General features: G+C 40.3%; 1 protein-coding gene across 11 annotated transcripts in view; it reads left to right on the top strand.

Annotated features, from left to right (window-relative positions):
* SCMH1 (Scm polycomb group protein homolog 1) overlaps nucleotides 1–20,207 on the top strand; it is a 170,412-nt gene that overhangs the window by 88,722 nt on the left and 61,483 nt on the right. For 10 of the 11 annotated variants that reach the window (XM_082687115.1, XM_082687114.1, XM_082687113.1 and 7 more), the window contains one exon: nucleotides 3,577–3,820. The exons of the other annotated variant lie outside the window; for it this stretch is intronic. In XM_082687115.1, the coding sequence (XP_082543241.1) occupies nucleotides 3,577–3,820 (244 nt within the window). The remainder of the gene's footprint in view (nucleotides 1–3,576; nucleotides 3,821–20,207) is intronic. 11 annotated transcript variants of the gene reach the window in all.

Genomic DNA, 20,207 nt, shown 5'->3' with positions numbered 1-20,207 from the left:
TATACACCATCTCATTTAATATCCACAGTTAACTTTCTGAAGCAAGAATTCCAATTTCCATTTCATAGTTAAGGAAACAAATACTTTTGAATCAAGAACTTGCCCAAGATCACATGGCTAGTAAGTGGTGGAAGAGGGATGTAAAACCTGTACCCATTCTTACTTATTTCTTAAGGCAGGAAGCTATCAGTCTGTGCTCAGCTGAATTCTTTAATGAGGTAAAGGGGACTGAAGTAGTTTTGCCTATCCTGCTAGTTAAGTCTAAACCCAAAGAGCACTATATGGTTCCCAGAATATAGTGTACTGGGCAACTTAAAAGCTTTTTCACTACAGCATATATCAAAATGGTGGGGTGGTGGGGGAGGGAGACCAACAAATATTCTTTTACAGGCTTTGCCGAGCTACCAGAAAGTTAGAAACTCTGCAGAGGCAGAATGAGGAAGGAGAACCAGTGACAAGTGTATGTGGTGCATCTGTAGACGCCTTAAAGGGCATTGCCAGTCTTACTTTATAAGGACCTTTTATCTTTTAAGCCACAGTAGGATAGATGAGCACTTGTGGGCCTGTGCAAGGCAGGGAAACGGGCCTGAGACTGCAATGTAGATGACCAGATCAGCTGGTTACTCCTTTGTGGAGAGGCTGTTAACACTGATAAGGAAAGGCTCTGCGTGGGTTCTAGGGAGGGGTGAAAATGGATAAAGTGGTCTTGACCCCTGCAGGTCCACGGTTCAGATAGAGTGCCTGGAGATATTTCTGAGTACCCGCAGAGGCAAACCCAAAGCCTCTCCAGGTGGTTTGGTTGCTTTCAATCCAAGGTCATAGACGTCCCAAAAGTGAAGCATCATTGAATATGAGGGTTTGTTTCAGAATTCCAGAGTCCTAAAAATTCTCAAAACAAATTCAACATGATGGGACATCAGTAGATCCAATAAACAGTAAGGCTATACCCCAAGGGCTTTCAGATAATAGAAACACCAGAAAGAGATTATAAATGACGTATTTAAAAATTATTAAAGAATGAAAAGAAGGACTTTAAAAATTGAGAGGATACAAAACCTTATTTCTAAAAATATTTGAAAAAAACAAGCTAAACATTCAGAAATGAAACTTAATGATTGAAAGAACAAATTAAAGGGTAGGTATATAAGAAACTAGGACTTACAGAATTAAGACTGAAGTCCAAAGGAGAGATCTGAACAAGTAATCACGCAGAACACCTTCCAAAGGATTACAGGTAGGCCGGCAGCACATTTCCAGACAGCAGCGGTACAAGCCAAAAGACAATAGAGCAGTTACCTTCCAAGTATCGAGAAAAAACTGTTGTCCACCTACAATTTTATATCTAGCCATATTATTATTTCAGAATTAATGTAAAATCAAGACATTTCCAAACAATTTATACAAGTAGTTACTAATATAGACACTGAAAGAACAGCTGAAAATTTATTTCATGAGGGAGAAAACTGAATTCAGAAAGTAAGAATGGAAGAAGTAGTGGTGAGGAAAAATTGTTTAACATGGGGGTAAAGCTAATCAAGCAGTGCCTATAACTATATAAACTAAGTATAATAACAACGTGGAGCTAAATTACCAAACGCCTATTAACTCGGGAGTAGTAAAACAGTCTAAGGTCCTTATATTGCTTGGGACTGTACATAAAGATGAGTTTAGATTTAATTATGTCAGCTGTACAGTTATAATCTTCAGGAATAATCCACTGGACGATTATAAAGAAAACGGTTAACATCTGAATCAATGGAGCAGTGGAAAGGGAAGAAAATTCAATTGATTATAAAGGAGAAAAGGGAACCTGGAAAAATCAAGTTACATAGAAAGTCGGCAATATGATAATTGTAATAAATTTAAATACACCAGTTATCACAAAAATGAGCTTAAACTCATCAGTTCAGACATACAATTAGATTGTTTTTAAATTTGACTACATGTTGTTTACAAGAGACACTACTGAAATATGACACTAAAATATTGTAAGGAAAAGCAAAGACAACACTAGGCAAATCTTCATCCAAATGAAGCCAGCGCTAATCATACTGATCTTAGGCAAGGAGACTTTGTTGCTGAAAGACATTCTAAAGAGCCCTCTATCTACCAGTAAAAGAGTACACACTACTGAAAAACAGTGCCTCAGATATAAAAGCAAAATTTGACAGAATTTGGACAAATTGGAAAATCCACAATTGCTATGAGAAATTTTAGTACATGTCTCTCAGTAACTGATAAATCAAGCACTCAAGGAAATTGACATATGAATCATCATAAGGTACTCAGTATTAAATCAGCTGATCAGTTTTAAAAAATCAGTTGCATTTTTATTTAATAGCAACAAGTGGCTTGAAAATAAAATTTTAAAAGATAGCACTTACCATAGCAATGAAATTATAATATGCCTAGAAAAATGTTAGTAAGCATGAGATATTTATAGAGAAAATTTAAAATTTCATATTAGAGAAGGAATCTACATTAAAGAATGCTTAATAAATGGAAAATACTATCATGTTCATGGATGAGAAAGCTAAATATCATTTATACAAAGGTTATTTCTTCCTAAATTAATCTATAAATTCATTGGGATTCCAGTCAAAATCCAAATAGGGGTTTTCTGTGGACTTGAAAAGCTGATTCTATGAAATCAGCTTTCATATGAAAGATCAGACGAAATTCATGTGAAAGATCAAGGAGAAAGAACACCCAAAGCCATACCAAAAAATGACAAACTAGGGGACTTTTTCTACCAGATATCCATTTAATAGGATGGTGTTATTGGTGTAGGATCAAAATGTAAGGCCAGGGAAAGAACAGAGTGTACAGCACTTTCTAGGAACTTTATCCTTGCAACTGCATTACAAATCCACACTGTTGGAGAGAGTGGGCACAATGCTACAACCACTTAGGAGGGCAATTTGACAGTATTTAATAAAGCATAAGATGCATACATCTCTCCTATAACCCAGAAATTCTGCTCTTGCACACGCCTCCAAAAGTAACCCTCCCACATGTGTGCAAAGGAACAGATACAAGAATGGTCATTGAAACTCTTGAAATAGTGGACAGTTAGAAACGATCATAAATGTCCGTCAAAGGGAAATGAGTAAGTAGTGATATACACATATAATGGAATACTATTAGCACTTGAAATGGATTGGAGCTGGAGTTACCAATATAGGTAAATTTCAAGAACAGAATGTTAATGACAAAATTGTAGAATATGTACAGTATGATATCATTTATATAAAATGTTAAAGTATGCAAATGGATGTATGTATATATAGTAAAATACGAAAATATGGAATGGATGCAAAAGGGATTTACCTTTATCTGTTACTTTTTATTTCTTAAAAAAAAAGTCTGAATCAAAAATGGTAAAATGTTAGACCTTAAGAAGTAATAATACTTTGGTACCCTTTGAAATTCATTTAAAACAAAGACTAAATCTTCCATTTAAATCTTATAGAGCAGCCGGTCACTTTCTCATCATCCAAATTTGGTAGCAGTCTTTTGGCACACAGATGCCTCTGTCTTTGCATCTAGGTCTGCATATTTCTGTTTCTCATCTAGGAACCACCATCACCTTCCCACAACTTCTTCAAAATGGGAATGAAGCTAGAAGCTGTGGACAGGAAGAACCCTCATTTCATTTGCCCAGCCACTATTGGGGAGGTGCGGGGCTCAGAGGTGCTTGTCACTTTTGACGGGTGGCGAGGGGCCTTTGACTACTGGTGCCGCTTCGACTCCCGGGACATCTTCCCTGTGGGCTGGTGCTCCTTGACTGGAGACAACCTACAGCCGCCTGGCACAAAAGGTAAAGGCTCATCTGTGAGCTCTTGAACTCAGGGCCCAAGTCGGGAAGGGGCATTGCTTATCTCCATGGGCGGCATCTCTTCACTCAGCCTCCCTAGGAGGCGACTGAGGTGAAGACCAAGGTCTACCTGAGAGTAATCAGAAACAAGAATTAAATGTCAAAGGGAGCTAGATGTGGAGGTTGGGATAAAGTAAAATTTCCTCACTCCAAATATCCTGGTTTATCCTCAGCACCTAGCCTCTCCTCTCTGTCAGTTTGGTTCCTGGCCTGTTTCAGAGTTTGAGGGGTATCTGTTGGGATGCACCTCTGTCTCAGGACTCAGGGGCTTTGCACGTGAGCCGGACTAGCACTGTGTCACCAGAGCAGTGGAGATGCGCTGTAGTGCAGTGGGAAGAGCGTGAGCTCTGCATCAAGACAGACGTAGGCTTGAGTCCCAGCTCTGCCTCTTTTACCAGCCACGTGGCTCTGGGCAGTTAGTTCACTTTTCTGAACCCCAAATTCCTCATCTGTAAGAGAACACCTGCTTCATAAAGTTATTGTGAGGAATAAATGAGATGACGTGGGTTAAATGCTTCCCTAGTATCTGCTAAATACCCAGTGCTAAACAAGTGTTTTTTTTTTCTATTACTGCTGCTATTATTATAGTTATTATATGCTATTACTGTATTTGTTACAATTACTATATAATGTATATTATATTATGCTATGTTCTTATGATTGTGCTATTATTATAAAAATAACCACTCCTGGTGGAAGAGTATATATAAAATACTGGAAGAGTACCAGAGCAGTTGAACAATAAATTATATTTCTAATGACAATGATCTTGGGTATCACCCAGGAATAGAGTTTGAGATAGCTGCATCTCATCCCTGAAGTCTAAAAGTACTAGTGAATCTGAGGGAATAGAAAACCGCCCTTCCTGTTGTCTGTCAGTCTCTCCTAAACCTCCATCATTTCACTCAGTCAGGGCGCCTGATATTTATTGAGCACTTAATCGTTAGCTAAGTTGAGGATACAGCAGTTACAAAGATGAAAAACATTTCTGTCTTCCTAGAACTACTGTTCTAGTGGGATGAGATGGTTGATAAGCACCAAAATCAAGAAATTAACAAGGTAGCTTCAGATTGTCAGTTTCTCCTTAGGAATAAAGTATGATGAGGCAGTGGCAGTGGAGGAGTGATCGTGAAGGGAGTTTTTGCTTAACAGCTTTATCGTAGTGTAACTGAAGTGAAACAAATGGCACATATTTAAAGTATGCCATTTGAAAAGTTTTGACACATAATGTACATACAGGAAACCATAGCCATAGTCGAGATAGTGAACATATCCATCATGGCCAAAAGTTTCCTTGTTCTTCTTGGTGGAGAGGGGAGATTCTTCAGATTTAATTTCTTTTCAGAAAAAATATGTCTGAAAGGTGACATCCAAATTGAATGACAAGAAAGAGAATTCCAAGCAGGGAGGGGCATACATGTCCTGGGACTGACACACGAATGAGCGTGTGTTTCAGGGGCAGAGAGAAGCCTGCTTCTACTGGAATGCACTGTGCAAGGAGGAAAGTGGCAAAACCTGCTAGGACCCCAAAAGCCAGAGTGAGAATTTGGACTTTATTCTAAACATAGTGGGGAGACATTAGAGGACACTCTGTAGGGGAGTGACAGGATCTAGTTTACTTTTAAAAAGTCACTTGGACACTTGTATCCAGAATTCAACTTAACAATGAAAAAGACGACCCAGTTTAAAAATGGGCAAAGAGTTTGAATAGACATTTCTCCAAAAAGGACACATATAAAAGGCCAATAAGCACTTGAAAAGATACTCTACATCATTAGCCATTAGAGAAATGCAAATCAAAGCCACAAGGAGATACCATTCACACCCATGGGTATATCATCAAAAGGCAGTAACAAGTGTTGGTGAGAGTATGGAGGAATTAGAGCTCACATTGCTAGTGAGTTGGTGAAATGGTGCAACCCCCTTGGAAACAGTTTGGAAGTTACTCAAAATGTTAAACGTGGAGTTACCTGTGACCTAGCAATACCGCTCATGGGTATACACCCAAGAGAATAGAAAACCTTTCCGCATAAAACCGTGTCATGAATGCTCATGGCAACATTATTCACAGTAGCCAAAAAGTCGAAGTAGCCCATGTGTCCACCATGTGCCCAGCAGACAAATAAAATGTGGTATCTCCATATGAAATACAGTTTGGCATTAAAGAAGAATGAAGTCCCAAAATATGCTGCACCACAGATGTACCCTGAAAAACCTTATTCTAAGAGAAAACAAGCCAGTCACAAAAGACCACACAGCATGACTGCATCCGTATGGGGTGTCCAGAAGAGGCAGAAACACAGAGACAAAAGTTAGGTAGTGGTTGCCAGTGGCTTGGGGGAGAGGGGAAATGGGACATGCCTTTGATGAGCGCAGGGATAATAAAGATGCTCTAAAATTAGATAGGGATGATGTTTGCCATTCTGTGTATCTACTAAAAATACTGAATTGTGCTCTTTGAAAGGGCAAATCTTATGGTATGTGAAGTACCTATCGATAAAGCTGTTCTTTAAAAAAAAAATCACGCGGGCTGCTTATGGAGAATGGGTGGCGCCGGGGTAACTGACAAGGAAGAGGTAAGGGTTGTTGGGGTGAGGTGGGTGGCACTGAGGTGGAGAGCCCTTGAAATGGGGGCAGGGCAGCGGGGAGACACACTTCCTGCCTCAGGAAAGTGCTCCTCCTCTCTGCTTCAAGGATCAAGTATTGGGCAGTTGCTGTGAGAAATCCATTGCTGTGTGCGCTGTAAGCCCCTTGAGGCAGTTATCTCTGGGGAGGCAGCAGGAAGAGATGTGCTGCGAGATGGTAGCAGAGTCATTTTTGTTTACTTGAGACGAACAAGGTAACCCTTGGTGCTCCCGGCTGTGTTGCTGTGTTCCGTGAGTAGGCTGATTTTCTCACTTTCTTGCCTAGAGAATTGTGTTGTTTGGATTGGTAAATCTCTTAGAGCCGTTAGGCCGTTCTCAAGAGCCAGGAGAGCTGGGAGTCTTTGTGCCCAGGAGTCGTGGGGCGGGTGTTCCTTTCTTACTGTGTACCCTGCTGATAAGAAATATGACTCGCTCTGTGGTTCTTCCAGAGGTGTTTGCTGACTGTTTTTCATGCCCTTCTTCATGTCCGTGGATAGCTTTGATTTGTAACAGAAGGTGACCAGAAGGACCAGGTTCAGAATGTAGAGAGAGACCTTCTTCCAGTTGGCATTTCCAGAGCAGGTCATTCAGTCACCATTCCAGCAGCCAGCGTTCCTCCAGTGACTCCCTCGCCCCCCACTCCTCATACCCTCAGTAGGTTCTGTAGTGTAGCTCTCAGAAACAGCAGAACGTCAGCCACCTCAGTGTCCTGGCTAGGGAGCAAGTGATCCAATGTGGAAAAAATGCAGTTACTCAATTCATTTCTCAAAACAAGATGTTCTCTCTGGGTAAGGCTGTTCTCTTTCTAATCGTACCGTCTCCTCCTCCCTTCCTGCCTTCTTGGTAGGGGAAGTTTTCTTGCTCACAATGAGTAGGAAAAGAAAAGTAATGATTTTACTTAATGTTCTTTTACGTGCATTTATTTCATTTTATATTCCTGGTAACTCTGAACTAGGTATAATTATTCTCAGGTACATTTTATTTATGAGAAAAGTGAAGTCCAGAGGATTAAGTGACTTAATTTTCTTGATATCTGAGTCTAGGGGACGAAGTCATAGAGATCTTCCAGGAGCGCCAGCTGGCAGGGCCATTTCGAGCCATATTGCCTTCACATGTCTCCCCTGTACTCTCCCCATTCTTCTTCAGGCTTTCTTCAAAGCTTCATTTGGGACCCTGGATTTTGGCTTCTGGATCCTGATATGAAATAGGAAAGAAGCCATGTTGTATACAGTGAGAGCTTTGAAATGGGGTCTCATCACAACTGGGCCACAAACTCGGTTTATTTCTTTGAGCAAGTGATTCCTAATGTGAGAGGTTGAATAGGTGACCCTTGAGGGCCCTCCCACTCAGTGATATTTTCTCTTCCTGCTCTTGGCAATGGGTAACAAGTGACTCCTGTGACTGTCTCTGGCTTGATTCCCATTCCAGCTCACCTACCACCTTGCTGTGCCCCCCACCTGCCTAGGACTCTATCTCTCTCAGACTCCTCCATGCCAGTGTTTCTCCTTTGCTAAGAAGTAGTAGAGCTAAGGAGTAGAGCTCCTGAACTCCTGGGGTCCCGCCACCTCTCATAAGCAGCAAATACCAAGCTTGCAACTAATCCAGGGTACTTGGTTTTAAAAGATAAAAGCTTTTTTTTTTTTTTTTTTTTCCATGTAAAGCAGGTCACTTATAGCAGAGAATTTCCTAATTCCTAACTCTTTTTTTTTGCTCCCGGCCAAGCAGAGAGCTTGTTGCGGGGCTTGATCCCAGGACCCTGGAATCATGACCTAAGCCAAAGGCAGAGGCTTTAACCCACTGAGCCACCGAGGCACCCCAAAGCTTTTTTTTTTTTTTTTAACTCATCACTTTTTTATGTGTGTGACTTAACATAAAACTGAAATAAAGGCAACTTTACCTTTTAAGTTTTAAAAAACAAATGAAGAGTGCAGTCCACTCAGCATGACAATAATGCTTATTTGGGCTTTTCACCATCATAACCATCCACCTTACTCCCCCTTGCCCTGATTTCAGGCTGGGTGAGCCCATTTTAGATCATAGGCTATCTTCCTATGCAGTTTTACAATAGGAAGAGAACATGAGATACAAACTGTTTCATCTTTACGTTTTTATTATAAATTAATGTATTGCTATCTGGATTATACTTCAGTCTGTTGTGACTTCATAGACTGTAAACCGGGTCTGGCTATTCTCTATATGCGGATACTGATATGGGAGTCCAGGAGAGGTGCTGCCTTTGAGCACACCTGTTGGAGTAAAAGGTCAGCCAGGCCTCTTCTGCCCTTTCATCCCACCCTTTCTACCTGTGGCGTCATACAAAGAGAAAACTTCAAAAGCTGACTCAGTGCTGGGCTTGAGGTGCAGGAATATTACTCTGGTCTAGAGAGTAAGAATTTAATGCTTAAAAACAAAACTTTCAGAAAGTCTCTTCCACTTGTTTCTATGAAACATTTAAAAGTATTTCCCATACTTCATAGATAGCGTCTTCCTCTTGTAAAACTATGTTGGAAACTATACTATAGTCACTTTAGGATTCTGGGTCAGAAAAGGGGTTGGTTAAATTGTAATCCTAAACTATGCAGGGAAAAACTAGGGTAGAGGCAGGAATAACACAACCCAGGCCAGACTGTTGGTCACAGGATGTAGGTCAGCTGATAGCTTGGTTTTCTTCAGCCATCCATCCATTCATTCAAGCTCTTCCAGGTCACAGCTGAGTGCTGGTCTGTGGCCTGATTGATGGAGCTTCTCCCTTTAGAGTTTACAGTTTGGGGAGCATACAAACAAATAAAGAATTATAGCTTTTAAGTAATAAAGTATGGAAGGGCCTATAACCTAGTTTGGAGGATGGAAGGTAGAGGCCAGAAGAGGCTTCCAAAGGAGGTGACATCTGAGCTGAAACTGGAAGAGTGGGGAGATAGAGGGAAAATTCTAGCTAGCAGTGGGAAAGGAGTGGAGGCCCAAGACTGGAGAAAGAAAAAAAAAGGTAATTAAAAAATTTTAAAAAACAGTGTGCTGAGGACCTAAAAAATGTTTACACAACTAGATTGCAGAGTGTAAAGAGAGGACTAGGAAGAGGAAAGGCTGGGCAAGTAACATAGGAAGTACACAGCTCCCCTTTTACACTGTTTTAAAGATCAAGGTATTTGTCCTAAAAGCAATGAGAGCCATTGAATGGGCTTTCATTGGGAGATTACAGATCAGATTTTTGTTCTAGAAGAATCATTCTGGTAGCAGTGAGAGGACAGGTGGCTTCCAGAAGTTGGAGGCAGAGATGTCTGTTAACAAGCTGTTGTAATATTCTAGTGAAAGAATTGAAGGAGTGACATTGTGGTGAAAAGGACAAAAAGATTTGGGGGGGGGGGCATATTCTTTGAATACGGAGCCAAAATATGAGTTCTTACAGTTCAACACCTATTTTATTTATGTAACGAATAAGTACCCCTGCAACATTTAAAATTTCACTAGTCTTTCAGTATAAGCATTAGTGACAGAGCTAAAATTTTTCTTTTTGTTTTGTCTAGGAAGTTAGGATTCATTACTGCCTAGAGTCCTCGTTATTTGGAACTAATATATAATTTCATCTTTATATCCCCAGCACTTGACTCAGTACTAATTTGTTGAGTGAAATAGGTCATGCTATGTTTTCTGATTCCATTTCTATTCATCAACTATAAAGCTATTCACTTAATTACAAAAGTGAGAGTACTACTCTCATTTTAACACCAGACTAAAATTTATTTAAACTAATGTTCTGGTTTTTAAATTTGGGAAACTTTATGACCAAAAGTGAGACTGGCAAGGGACAGCTCAGTCAGTTAAGCGACCAGCTCTTGATTTCAGCTCAGGTCATGATCTCAGGGTCATGGGATGGAGCCCCATATCAGGTTCTGCGCTGGGTGTGGAACCTGCTTAAGATTCTCTCTCCCTCTCTCCCTTTTTGCCCCCACTTGCTCACTCTCTCTTGCGCTCTAAAAAAAAAAAAAAGAGTGGCAAAAGGCACTCATCTCCAGAAACATTTGCAGGCTGTCCACCTGCCCTTTCAGCCAACTTCTTTTGCTGCTAAGCCACAGCAAACAGGAGAATGTCCTCTCTCTAGAAACTTCTGGCAACTAATATGCCCTCCTTGTCCCCTGAGAAGGTGTATTCACTAACTATGTCAGAAAAGGTACAGGCACACAGATTAATAAGTAAAACAAATTCTTTGGTACCTTTAATGAGGACAGCCTCTTGGCTTTTTGGCTATTTTCCTTTTTACCCTCTCAGATATCATAGTTCCAGGCCTTGCCTTTCTCTAATATACCATTTCCTCCCTAACACACTCACATGCTTGCACACATAATTTCTCATTATTCTAGCTTTGGCCTTGTACTCAACTCACACTGGGCTCTGGCCTGTGTCCATCCATGTGTCTGACACTTGTCGAGCAGCCTCCTCTCAGTAATGCTAGGAGGTTATAGAGAAATGCCCACTTCCCAGGTTGATAGAGTAATTGAAATGGGAGAATGGACGTGCACACACACAGCACCGAGCAGCACATGGCAGACGCCCACTGGATGTTAGTTCTATCTGACGTGAGATGCCTGGGCATCCCAAGAAAATGCTTTTGAGCTATGCACAGAAGCATTTAAATGCTCTATTTTGGTCAGAAAAGATACACATACTTAGGAGATGAGGTTTGAGCAGTGAACCAGTACTCCCGTAACTGGCTTTCTCGTGATTGTATGTATACAGTACACAAATAGAAATAAGGAAAGGGAGAAATGACTTGAGTGACACTAGATTAGGAAGCGGGGATCTGGATTTTTCCTCTGATTCTCATTATATCTGCCTAAGGGACAGAAAAGCCCTGTCCCATGCCCCTCTTCCAGCTTCCTGGAGCTGCCTCTTGGCCTGCCCACTTCCCTGGCCTTCAGCAGCCGCAGATGCCTGGGAATGGTAGCAGTGCTCTGGCACATGCAGTGAAACAGCTGGAGTCCCTCAAACTCCTGGAAAAAATGAGATGTGACTTAAGCAGTTCATAGATTTGACCACACCTGCTGTTGTCTTCAGATTTCTCAGACCCATGTAGTTCTCTCTGGCTTTTACAACAGCACCTACTGTGTGCCAGCATCAGTACACATCAGATTGCAGAAGCCCCTCTTCTAAATCAGTGTCTGTGGCTTTTAGGAAAGCCATACGGGAAACCAGTAATATGAACTCTCTTTAATTACATTCTCTCCCTTAATTAAAGAGATGATTTTTTGAGGAAATATTATAATCTCACTAATGACTTACTAAGTAGGAAAAACATAAGCATTCACGTATATAAAGGAGATGAGGAAAACGTGGAAAACTCTTAAACAGAGCAAAGAAAAAACAAGATTTTGAGGGTGCAACGGCAAGAAGGCAGGAGTTTGATGATAAGCTCTTGGGACTCATTGTTTCACACTAAGAACAGCTGGAATATGCTAGCGCAACCGCGTGGCTGAGCGGCGTCTGCTTCAGCACAGTGCACTCACACTGCCTCCCAGAGGGCCCTGGGTTTCACCAGACCCATTCGCAAATCATCTTCTCAAAACACATAGCCCTCCACTCACAGAAACTGCTCCCAAATCCCTTTCCCGGCTGCCCTACACAACTAAGGTCAGTCACTCCTTTGAATATCAGTAGTAGAAGGTTTTTAAATTTGGCTTGTGGTCCCACCATGCATGATTTTGTTATCCTCTCTTTTCCCCACTCTATAGATTTATCAGCCCAAAAGGTCCCCCAAGAAAACACAAAAAGTCGTTATAGTTGCAGCGGTCTTCTCTCCATGCTATAGGAATTAGAGTCAGGAGGGAGAGAAGGAGCTAGATCTGGAGAACTAGAAGTGTTAACCGAGCTAGATGAGAGCAAGAGGCAACGCATGCTTTATTAAGTGAACTTGAATTTAGAGGAGTGGAGTTTTAGCCTTGGCATCAACCCAGCTGGCAGCACACAGCTGAACCCAGCCAAGTTGAGCAAAGCTAATAAAGAACACATCCTCTAAGTAACTATGCCAAGGCCAATGATAGACTGCAGTGAATGAAAACAAGGTTCCAGTCTAGGAAACTGGTAAACCAAATGGGTTTCTCCCTGTTCCTTTTTTCTTTTCCATTGTTCCTGTCCTATGTCATGTAGACACATACCCACATACACACACAAGCTGGACTTACTTACATTTTACAGATCAGTTTCCAATTCCATATAGTACATTTTGTTGGAGGGAGAAGAGATCTGATAATGAATTCTTTGGGGCAGCTAAGACTCCTTACTAAGGATCATTGGAGAAACCTAGAAATCACCAAGACTCCAATGCCCTTCATTATTAAAACTCGGCATGTTTTGTTCATTATCCTCTGTCCTTTCTTTGGGGATACACTCTTGTTTTGTTTATTGGTTCCAGGGTAAAATAGTAGAAGACCATGAACTTTAAAAACCAAAAGATCTACATTCAAATCCTAGCTTTAGCAGTGTGTGTTCTGGCAACTTCTGTGAGTTCGGTTTCCCCCGCTTTAAGATATCCAGGTGTAATACTTGTCTCAGGAAAATGCACTTGTGGGCTTGTTTGAGCTGCAAGCTCAAGTTAGTAGCCACTTTTTCACGGAACATCATCTTTAATTAAAAGAACAACTGACTTGTGCATTTGGCAGACTCTTTCTTCCAAATTAAGTGAGCTGGTCACTTCAAGGAAGACCACCTGTAAGCATTTGCTGTAAATGAGAAATTTAAACTTTCAAGTGAAAATCAGATTTGGAAGAAACTTGTAGCCACCAACATGAGCTTATCTTCCCAATATGTGAAGACTTCACAGTCACCCTTACAGGAAGTGAAAAGGCATAGAATCCTAGGATCGCAGGGTTAGAGGGAATTCAGAAGTCATAATTCAACTTCCACCTGATTCAGGACTCTTGAGATCATCCCCTGCAACTACATGTCTAACCCTTACTTCAGTTCTTCCAGATACAGGGAAATTGTAACCTCCCAGAGAGGAACCTTTTCTATTTGTGATAGCTCTCATGACTAAAAACATTTTTTTTTTTTAAATTTTGAACTGAAATCTGCTTTTCCCCAATATCTATCTATTGGTCCTAATTTTATTTCTTATTTCACCTGAAGCCTTTTTCAGATAGCGCCTGATACTCTTGTTTTTCCAGGCCTTTTTTCTCCAGATATCTCTGAAATTGGATAGTTTTTAAGCCCCTCATCAGCTTGGACTTCCTTCTGAACCCATTTCAGCTTACATTGTTGTGCCCAGAGCCAGCTCCACGCTTCAGGGATGGTCTGACTAGTGCAAAATGGAGTGGTACTCTCAGTTCCCTTAAAGGAGGACTATACTGTCTAGCTTCTTGAAGATAAGGGCTTGCATTGTCTTTCTTTTTATATTCTTAAAATGGCTATAGTGAGTGCTTAATGTTACTCCTCTCAACCCAAGTTGAAGCAAACTTCAAGACACAATGGCCATCTTGCAGAAGGGGGTTTTCTGGTAGTTTGGTTTTTTGTTTGTTTGTTTGTTTTTTCTTTACCACTAAAGGATAAGGATGGTAAGATTTGGAATGTGCTTTTATAATTCTTTTTTATCACACTATCCAGGTTGTGATATACCCAAGTATTTTCCTCAGGAAAAGTTTCCATCAGTTAAAAGGATTCCACTTCTTTCCCAAGGAGAACTTTCTTCATTCAAACCAGTAGGGATCATATAGTATCAGCTGTGTAGAAACATGGAAGCCGGCCTTAGAGCTGAATTCACTCATGTACCCATGGCCAATAAAATAGACTTTAAAGCAGTCTTATTTGTAACTTTCCATGGAAAAGAATGTAGATCACAAAAATGCTTAACTTTTTGTGTATCTGCTCTTTTAGTACTCCATTAAACTAACCACCTTTTATGATGTTGCTTGGAAGAATGTTTAGTGAGCACCATTTTAATAGGAAAGAAAATTAACGGAGCACCTCAGTGGCTCAGTGGGTTAAGCCTGTGCCTTCGGCTCAGGTCATGATCTCAGGGTCCTGGGATCCAGCCCCTTTTCCGGCTCTCTGCTCAGCAAGGAGTCTGCTTCCCCCCACCCCTCTGCCTGCTTTTCTGCCTACTTGTGATCTCTCTCTCTCTCTGTCAAATAAATAAATAAAATCTTAAAAAAAAGAAAAAGAAAAAGGAAATTAACCTTTTCAGTGCCCCATACAAAGTCCCCATTACAGCCAACACTTTGCTACATTATCTTGGTAAATCCCCCAAAGCTCCTCCCCTTGCAGGATTTATATAGTATGGTAGTGCCCTCCTTGTCTGCAAGGAATATGTTCCAAGACTCCCAGTGGATGCCTGAAGCCTCAGGTGATACTGATCACTGTATTTAATGCTTTTCCTTTACATACGTATCTATGATCAAGTTTAATTTATATGTTAAACACAGTAAGAGATTAACAGTCACTAGTAATGAAATAGAATCATTTTAACACTGTACTGTAATAAAAGTTATATGAGTGTGGTATCGCTCTCTAAGTGTATTACGGTTCTGTACTCACCCTGCTTGTCATGATGTGAGATGATGATAAAATGCCTACACAATGAGGTAAAGTGAGGGGAATGAGGTGGGCATTGTGATGTAGTGTTAGCTAGTGGACTTTCTGACAGTACATTGGGAGGATCATTTGCTTCCAGACTGCATGGGTAGCTTTTAAAGCAAAACCCGTGGATAAAGGGGAACTACTGTGTTTAACCTTGTTTTACATATGAAGAAACTGAGCCTCAGAAAGTTTACCAGCAAGAAGAAGTGAAATTGGTTAAGTCCCTTGGTCATCTCAGACGCAGTGCTTCTCATATCCGTGTCCTCAAGCTTGATCTCAGTTAAACTTCATAATAACCCATAGCTCGGAGGGGTTAAATGATTTGCAAGAACCAGAACCTAGTTCCATGGATTTCTAACTTCAAAATCCATGTTCTTTTTACTATACCACACTTCTCTATGCCTCAGATGAGGTTTAAAGATACCCATTAGGTAAACAAGTCTGAGATGATTGTAAATAAGATTGAGTTAATGAATGTTGAAGTAATTTGAGAACTGTGAACCATGGTTCTCATGTGAGGTTTCCATCAGTGATTTTGGAAATGCATGGTGAAATCAACCAGAAATTCTAGGGCCCTTTTTAACACCTCAGCAGATGGGGTGGGGATGAGTTTGAAGTGTGTGTTGAGGGTAGAATGGGAGGGAGCAAGAGTGGAGCTAGGACCCTTCAAAGCATCAATAGTTAGTTACTGTACGTCTGGACAAGAGAAGGTCGTTTTCCAGGCCAGTGTAGACCAACTGTTCAGCCGTGGAAAATGAAATACAGTGGCTCTCACAAGGGAAATCATTTGTTTTTGAGTAGAACCACATGTATATATTATATAGTTGTGCAGTCAACTATGCCAGTTGAGATATTCCTAGGAAATTTAACATTCATGGAAGTAAAAGGGAAGGAGAAAGCAATCTAAGGACACTGGGTATTATCCCCCAAGGATATTTTGAGTACATACAAGTTTCTCTGCTTCCTTTTCCCACTTTTGCTATAACTGTCAGTAGCCTGTTTCTGCTTTATATGACGTGGAATCCTGTTTGGATAGGGGCTGATGGTGACTGTCTAATTACTTGTACTTTTTAATGACAGTATCTTACAATTTCTCTTCTTTTTGCTTTCATTTATTTATGCACATCTTTGTTTTGAGAATTATGTTAACATATCTCAATAAAATAATATTCTCATCTTGATTAACTTGGCAGGAGCTCACCCCCAACCCCATCGGAATCTTTAAAAATTGTTAATTTTATTTTCCACATTAACATTGAGGAATTTCTTTATCTTAGGATTTTCTTTATATTATCTTTCCCAGTAATGTCTGTTGACTTGTTGATGGCTTTTAGTGTAATACGTGATGGAAAATTCAATAATTCAAAAATATTTATTGGGTTCCTACTGTGTTTTGGCCCATATACTAGGTATAACAGGGAATATAATTTCATTAGGGAGGATGAGATATAGATAAATAGAATATGAAGTAGAAACACCTGTTGCTCATTTAACTTTCTTCTGCATTCAGTTTATTTTTTTCTTTTTCTTTTTTTTAAGATTTTATTTATTTGTTGGAGAGAGAAAAAGCACACAGGCAGGGGAAGCGGCTGTCAGAGGGAGAAGCAGGCTCTCTGCTCAGCAAGAAGCCCGATGCAGGACTCGATCCCAGGACCCTGGGATCATGACCTGAGCTGAAGGTAGACGTCTAACTGACTGAGCCCCCCAGGCATCTCTGCATTCAGTTTAGACTTGAGTATTTTTTAGAACCATGGAATTCTCCTCGAACTTTCAAAATGGAAGGACTTTTTAGAGATTTACTTGGTGTGTAACTTTGAACAAGCTATTTAACTTCTCTTAGCCTTAGTTTCTTCATCTATAAATTGGTGGCAGTAGTAGTTCCTACTCACAGCATTGTTGTAAGGAGTTAGATAAGCTCATATGTTAGAACAATGGCTGGCACATATGAAGCTCTCCAAAAAATGTGAGTTATTAGTCATTCTAGCCTGATTCTGTTATTTTATAAACAAGGACATTGAGGCCTAGTAAGAGTCAGTCACTTTGTTGGGATTTATTTGGGCTAGCTACACAATGATATGTGTCTTCCCTATGATAATAAATAAGGTGAGTCTTTCATGGGCCATATTAAAAATGTCAGTTTATGTGTCTTACGTAAATACTTGTAAGTTACATGTTACATAAGCACTGGTAAAATAGTTGTGAAAAATAGAATGAAATATTTAAGAGTTACCCAGAAATAAATGAAATTCAAAATCATATCATTCAGATTGAATCAGTGAAAAGAGGGAAGTTGGAGAGGGCCTCTTGGGATTTGTGTCATTTGCTGAAGGACACCTAGAATTGACAACCACCAACAGAAGCTCTTGGGAGATGCATTTGAGGGGAACTCACATGTACAAGACACAAGCTAAGAAGGGTGTATATCAGAAAATGAAAATCTAATAAGGTAAGGTGATAAGCAGGGCCTGCTCAAGGGGCTTGACCCAGAAAATAAAAAGAGACCATTGGAGGATTTTAACCAAAGGAGTGACATGATTCTATTCATGCTGTAGACTGCTCTCCATGAGCTGTCATGTAAGGGATGGAGGTAATGATGGGAACACATGAGAAAGAAGCAGGGAAACCAGTGAGCTGGCTGTTTCAGTGATTAAGGCAAGAGATGATGAGAACGTGATTTAAGGTAGTGTCAGGTGGGATTGGAGTGAACAAAATGTATTTGAAACATTCAAGGAACGATTTCTCTGGGAAAAGCCATGCTCTTCTCGAGCCACATTCCTTTACTCTCTCAGTGCTACAGAATCTTAGAACTAAAAGTAGTCTAAGATAAGATGCTGGGAAATCATGCACTTGATATCAAACTAAGTAAATGGAATAAATGCTGAGGTGGACCATGCTATCAGCAGAATATGCCAAATCTAAGCATGGGCAGATAGAAAATCTAGAAAACTGAAACTGAAATCAGGCAACAGTTGCAAATCAAGAAGACCAGTTGTTCAGATGAATTTGTGATGAAAGAAAGATACAAGTGTCTCCTAACCTTAAAGACACAGCACTCTCAGTCAGCTCCTGACAAGCTAACTTGATTTCTAGGCATACTTTTTATTTCAAAGGCACTAAAATAAGGACTGTACATCCGTTGTTTCAGGTGAGGTATACTTGCCCTTTCCTGTACTTAGACGTACTACACATTGCCAGAGTTGGAGCAGAATTCAAGGTTCCCAGAGTAATTAAAAACTAACATGTGAAGAAATGGCATTTCTTTGAATCAGGTTAAAGGGGTGGAAATTGCTGCTAATGTGTGCATCCCCTAAAGCAGCTGGTCCCAGAGACTGCCCAAATTACTCTCTATGAAGTAGAAAGCATTAGAATGTTTCATGCTAATTATCAGCGTAAGTGGAATGAGCACAAAAAGCAGGGGAGAGGGAGACAGGACGCGGACCCATCTCATCCTCTTCAGCCTTGAGTGGGCCCACTTTGGTCTCAGGACAGGACTCCCATTGGCTGTATCTTCTGCTATGCCAGTGATGCAGGGTCCCACAACCGTCAGGACCACAAGTACCATTCTGCCAGAGGTGCCCCTTGGATGCTTTCCTCTTTTCCTTTCTCTGTACAGCCCTCCCCAACCTGCTCTGCCCTTCTACCCCCTGTGGAGCAGCATAATAACAAACGGTTCACTAGAATCAGAAAAGAGAGAGGCTAATGTTTATGGAATACCATGTCTCCGGCGCTGTAGTGATCCCATTTCATGTTACCTTGACAGTACCTTAGGTGAGTACTACTGTCTGTTTTACAAATGAGGAAACCACAGGGCAAAGCAGTGAAGAAGTGACTTCCTCAGAATCACACATTGTGTTCGCGTGTCCCTGGTTCCACTCCAGTGTTGCCATTAACTTCCTGGGAGATTTTAAGCAAGTATTTTTTCTCTTTAATCTTTAGTTTCTCCTTCTTTAAAAAAAAAAAAAAAAAAAAAAAAAAGATTATACTACACGATATGTAAACTCCCTCCCAGCTCTCGATACTCTAAAGACTCAGTTTTGGGTAAATCATCCAGTTAGGAATTAGAATAAGGCATAATAGGTTAGTGCCTGTTTGTTCACATAATTGTGTTTGTTATTGAACCTGGTCTGCTCATCTGAGCTTCCCATCTTCCCCCTCTCTTTTCCCATTGTTAACAACTTGTATATTTTATTCTGAATTTATTCTTTATAAATAATTTTTTGAAATACAGTTCAATCACGTTTGAATATTAGATCTTAGAGTTTTTCACTTAACATGTCATCTGCCTGGTTCTGTTATTACACAATCTTTATAGCCATCATTTTTTTAATATTTTATTATTTGACAGAGAGATACACAGTGAGAAAGGCAACACAAGCAGGGAGAGTGGGGGAAGCAGGCTTTCCTGCCAAGCAGAGAGCCTGATGCAGGACTCGATCCCAGGATGCTGGGATCATGACCTGAGCCAAAGGCAGAGGCTTAATGAGCTACCCAGGTGCCCCTATAGCCATCATTTTTAATGATTACATAATTTGAATGGATATACAGCTGTTTGCTTAATTATTCCCCTAGTTTGATGGTCCAAATTTTCTTTTATAATAATGCTTTGATAAACATATAAGCATTTTTTTCAGTGTTGCAGAACATATCCTTAAGTCAGCTTCCCAGAAATACAAGATTAAATCAAAGAATTAAACTATGTTTAAGGATCTTGGCTGCAGAGTCAAGTGTGCTTATTTTAAAAATAAACCTTTCCATGTTAAACCAAGAACCTTCTGCTTGAAAACAGCATCAGAATGGCAGTTTTTTCCAACTTCCCACATGTCTCAGAGTAGGAAACACAGAGCCAATGAGCCGAGGTCATCATTGCTATATACCAATTACAGTGTTTCCACAATAGAAATTGTTGCAAATCAGAAATAGGTAGGTAAAATTTTTGCCAAATTTTCTGCCATTCCACATGTGTACTGGCTATACCCAGAGTCGACTATGGGACTACAGATATTCCCAAGGGAAGAGAATACACATAGCATGTCAAAGACAAGTGTCAGAAGCTTTGGGGACTGCATGGAATCCTCTGTTCTTTGGAGTTTGTATTCTGCTAGGGAAATAAGATATGAACCACTGAAAAAGCAGTCTAAGCAAGC

Source organism: Mustela nivalis, assembly GCF_964662115.1.
Source record: "Mustela nivalis genome assembly, chromosome: 10".
Classification (NCBI taxonomy): domain Eukaryota; kingdom Metazoa; phylum Chordata; class Mammalia; order Carnivora; family Mustelidae; genus Mustela; species Mustela nivalis.
The sequence above is the reverse complement of the archived record's forward strand: the minus strand, read 5'-3'. Positions and strand labels throughout refer to the sequence as shown.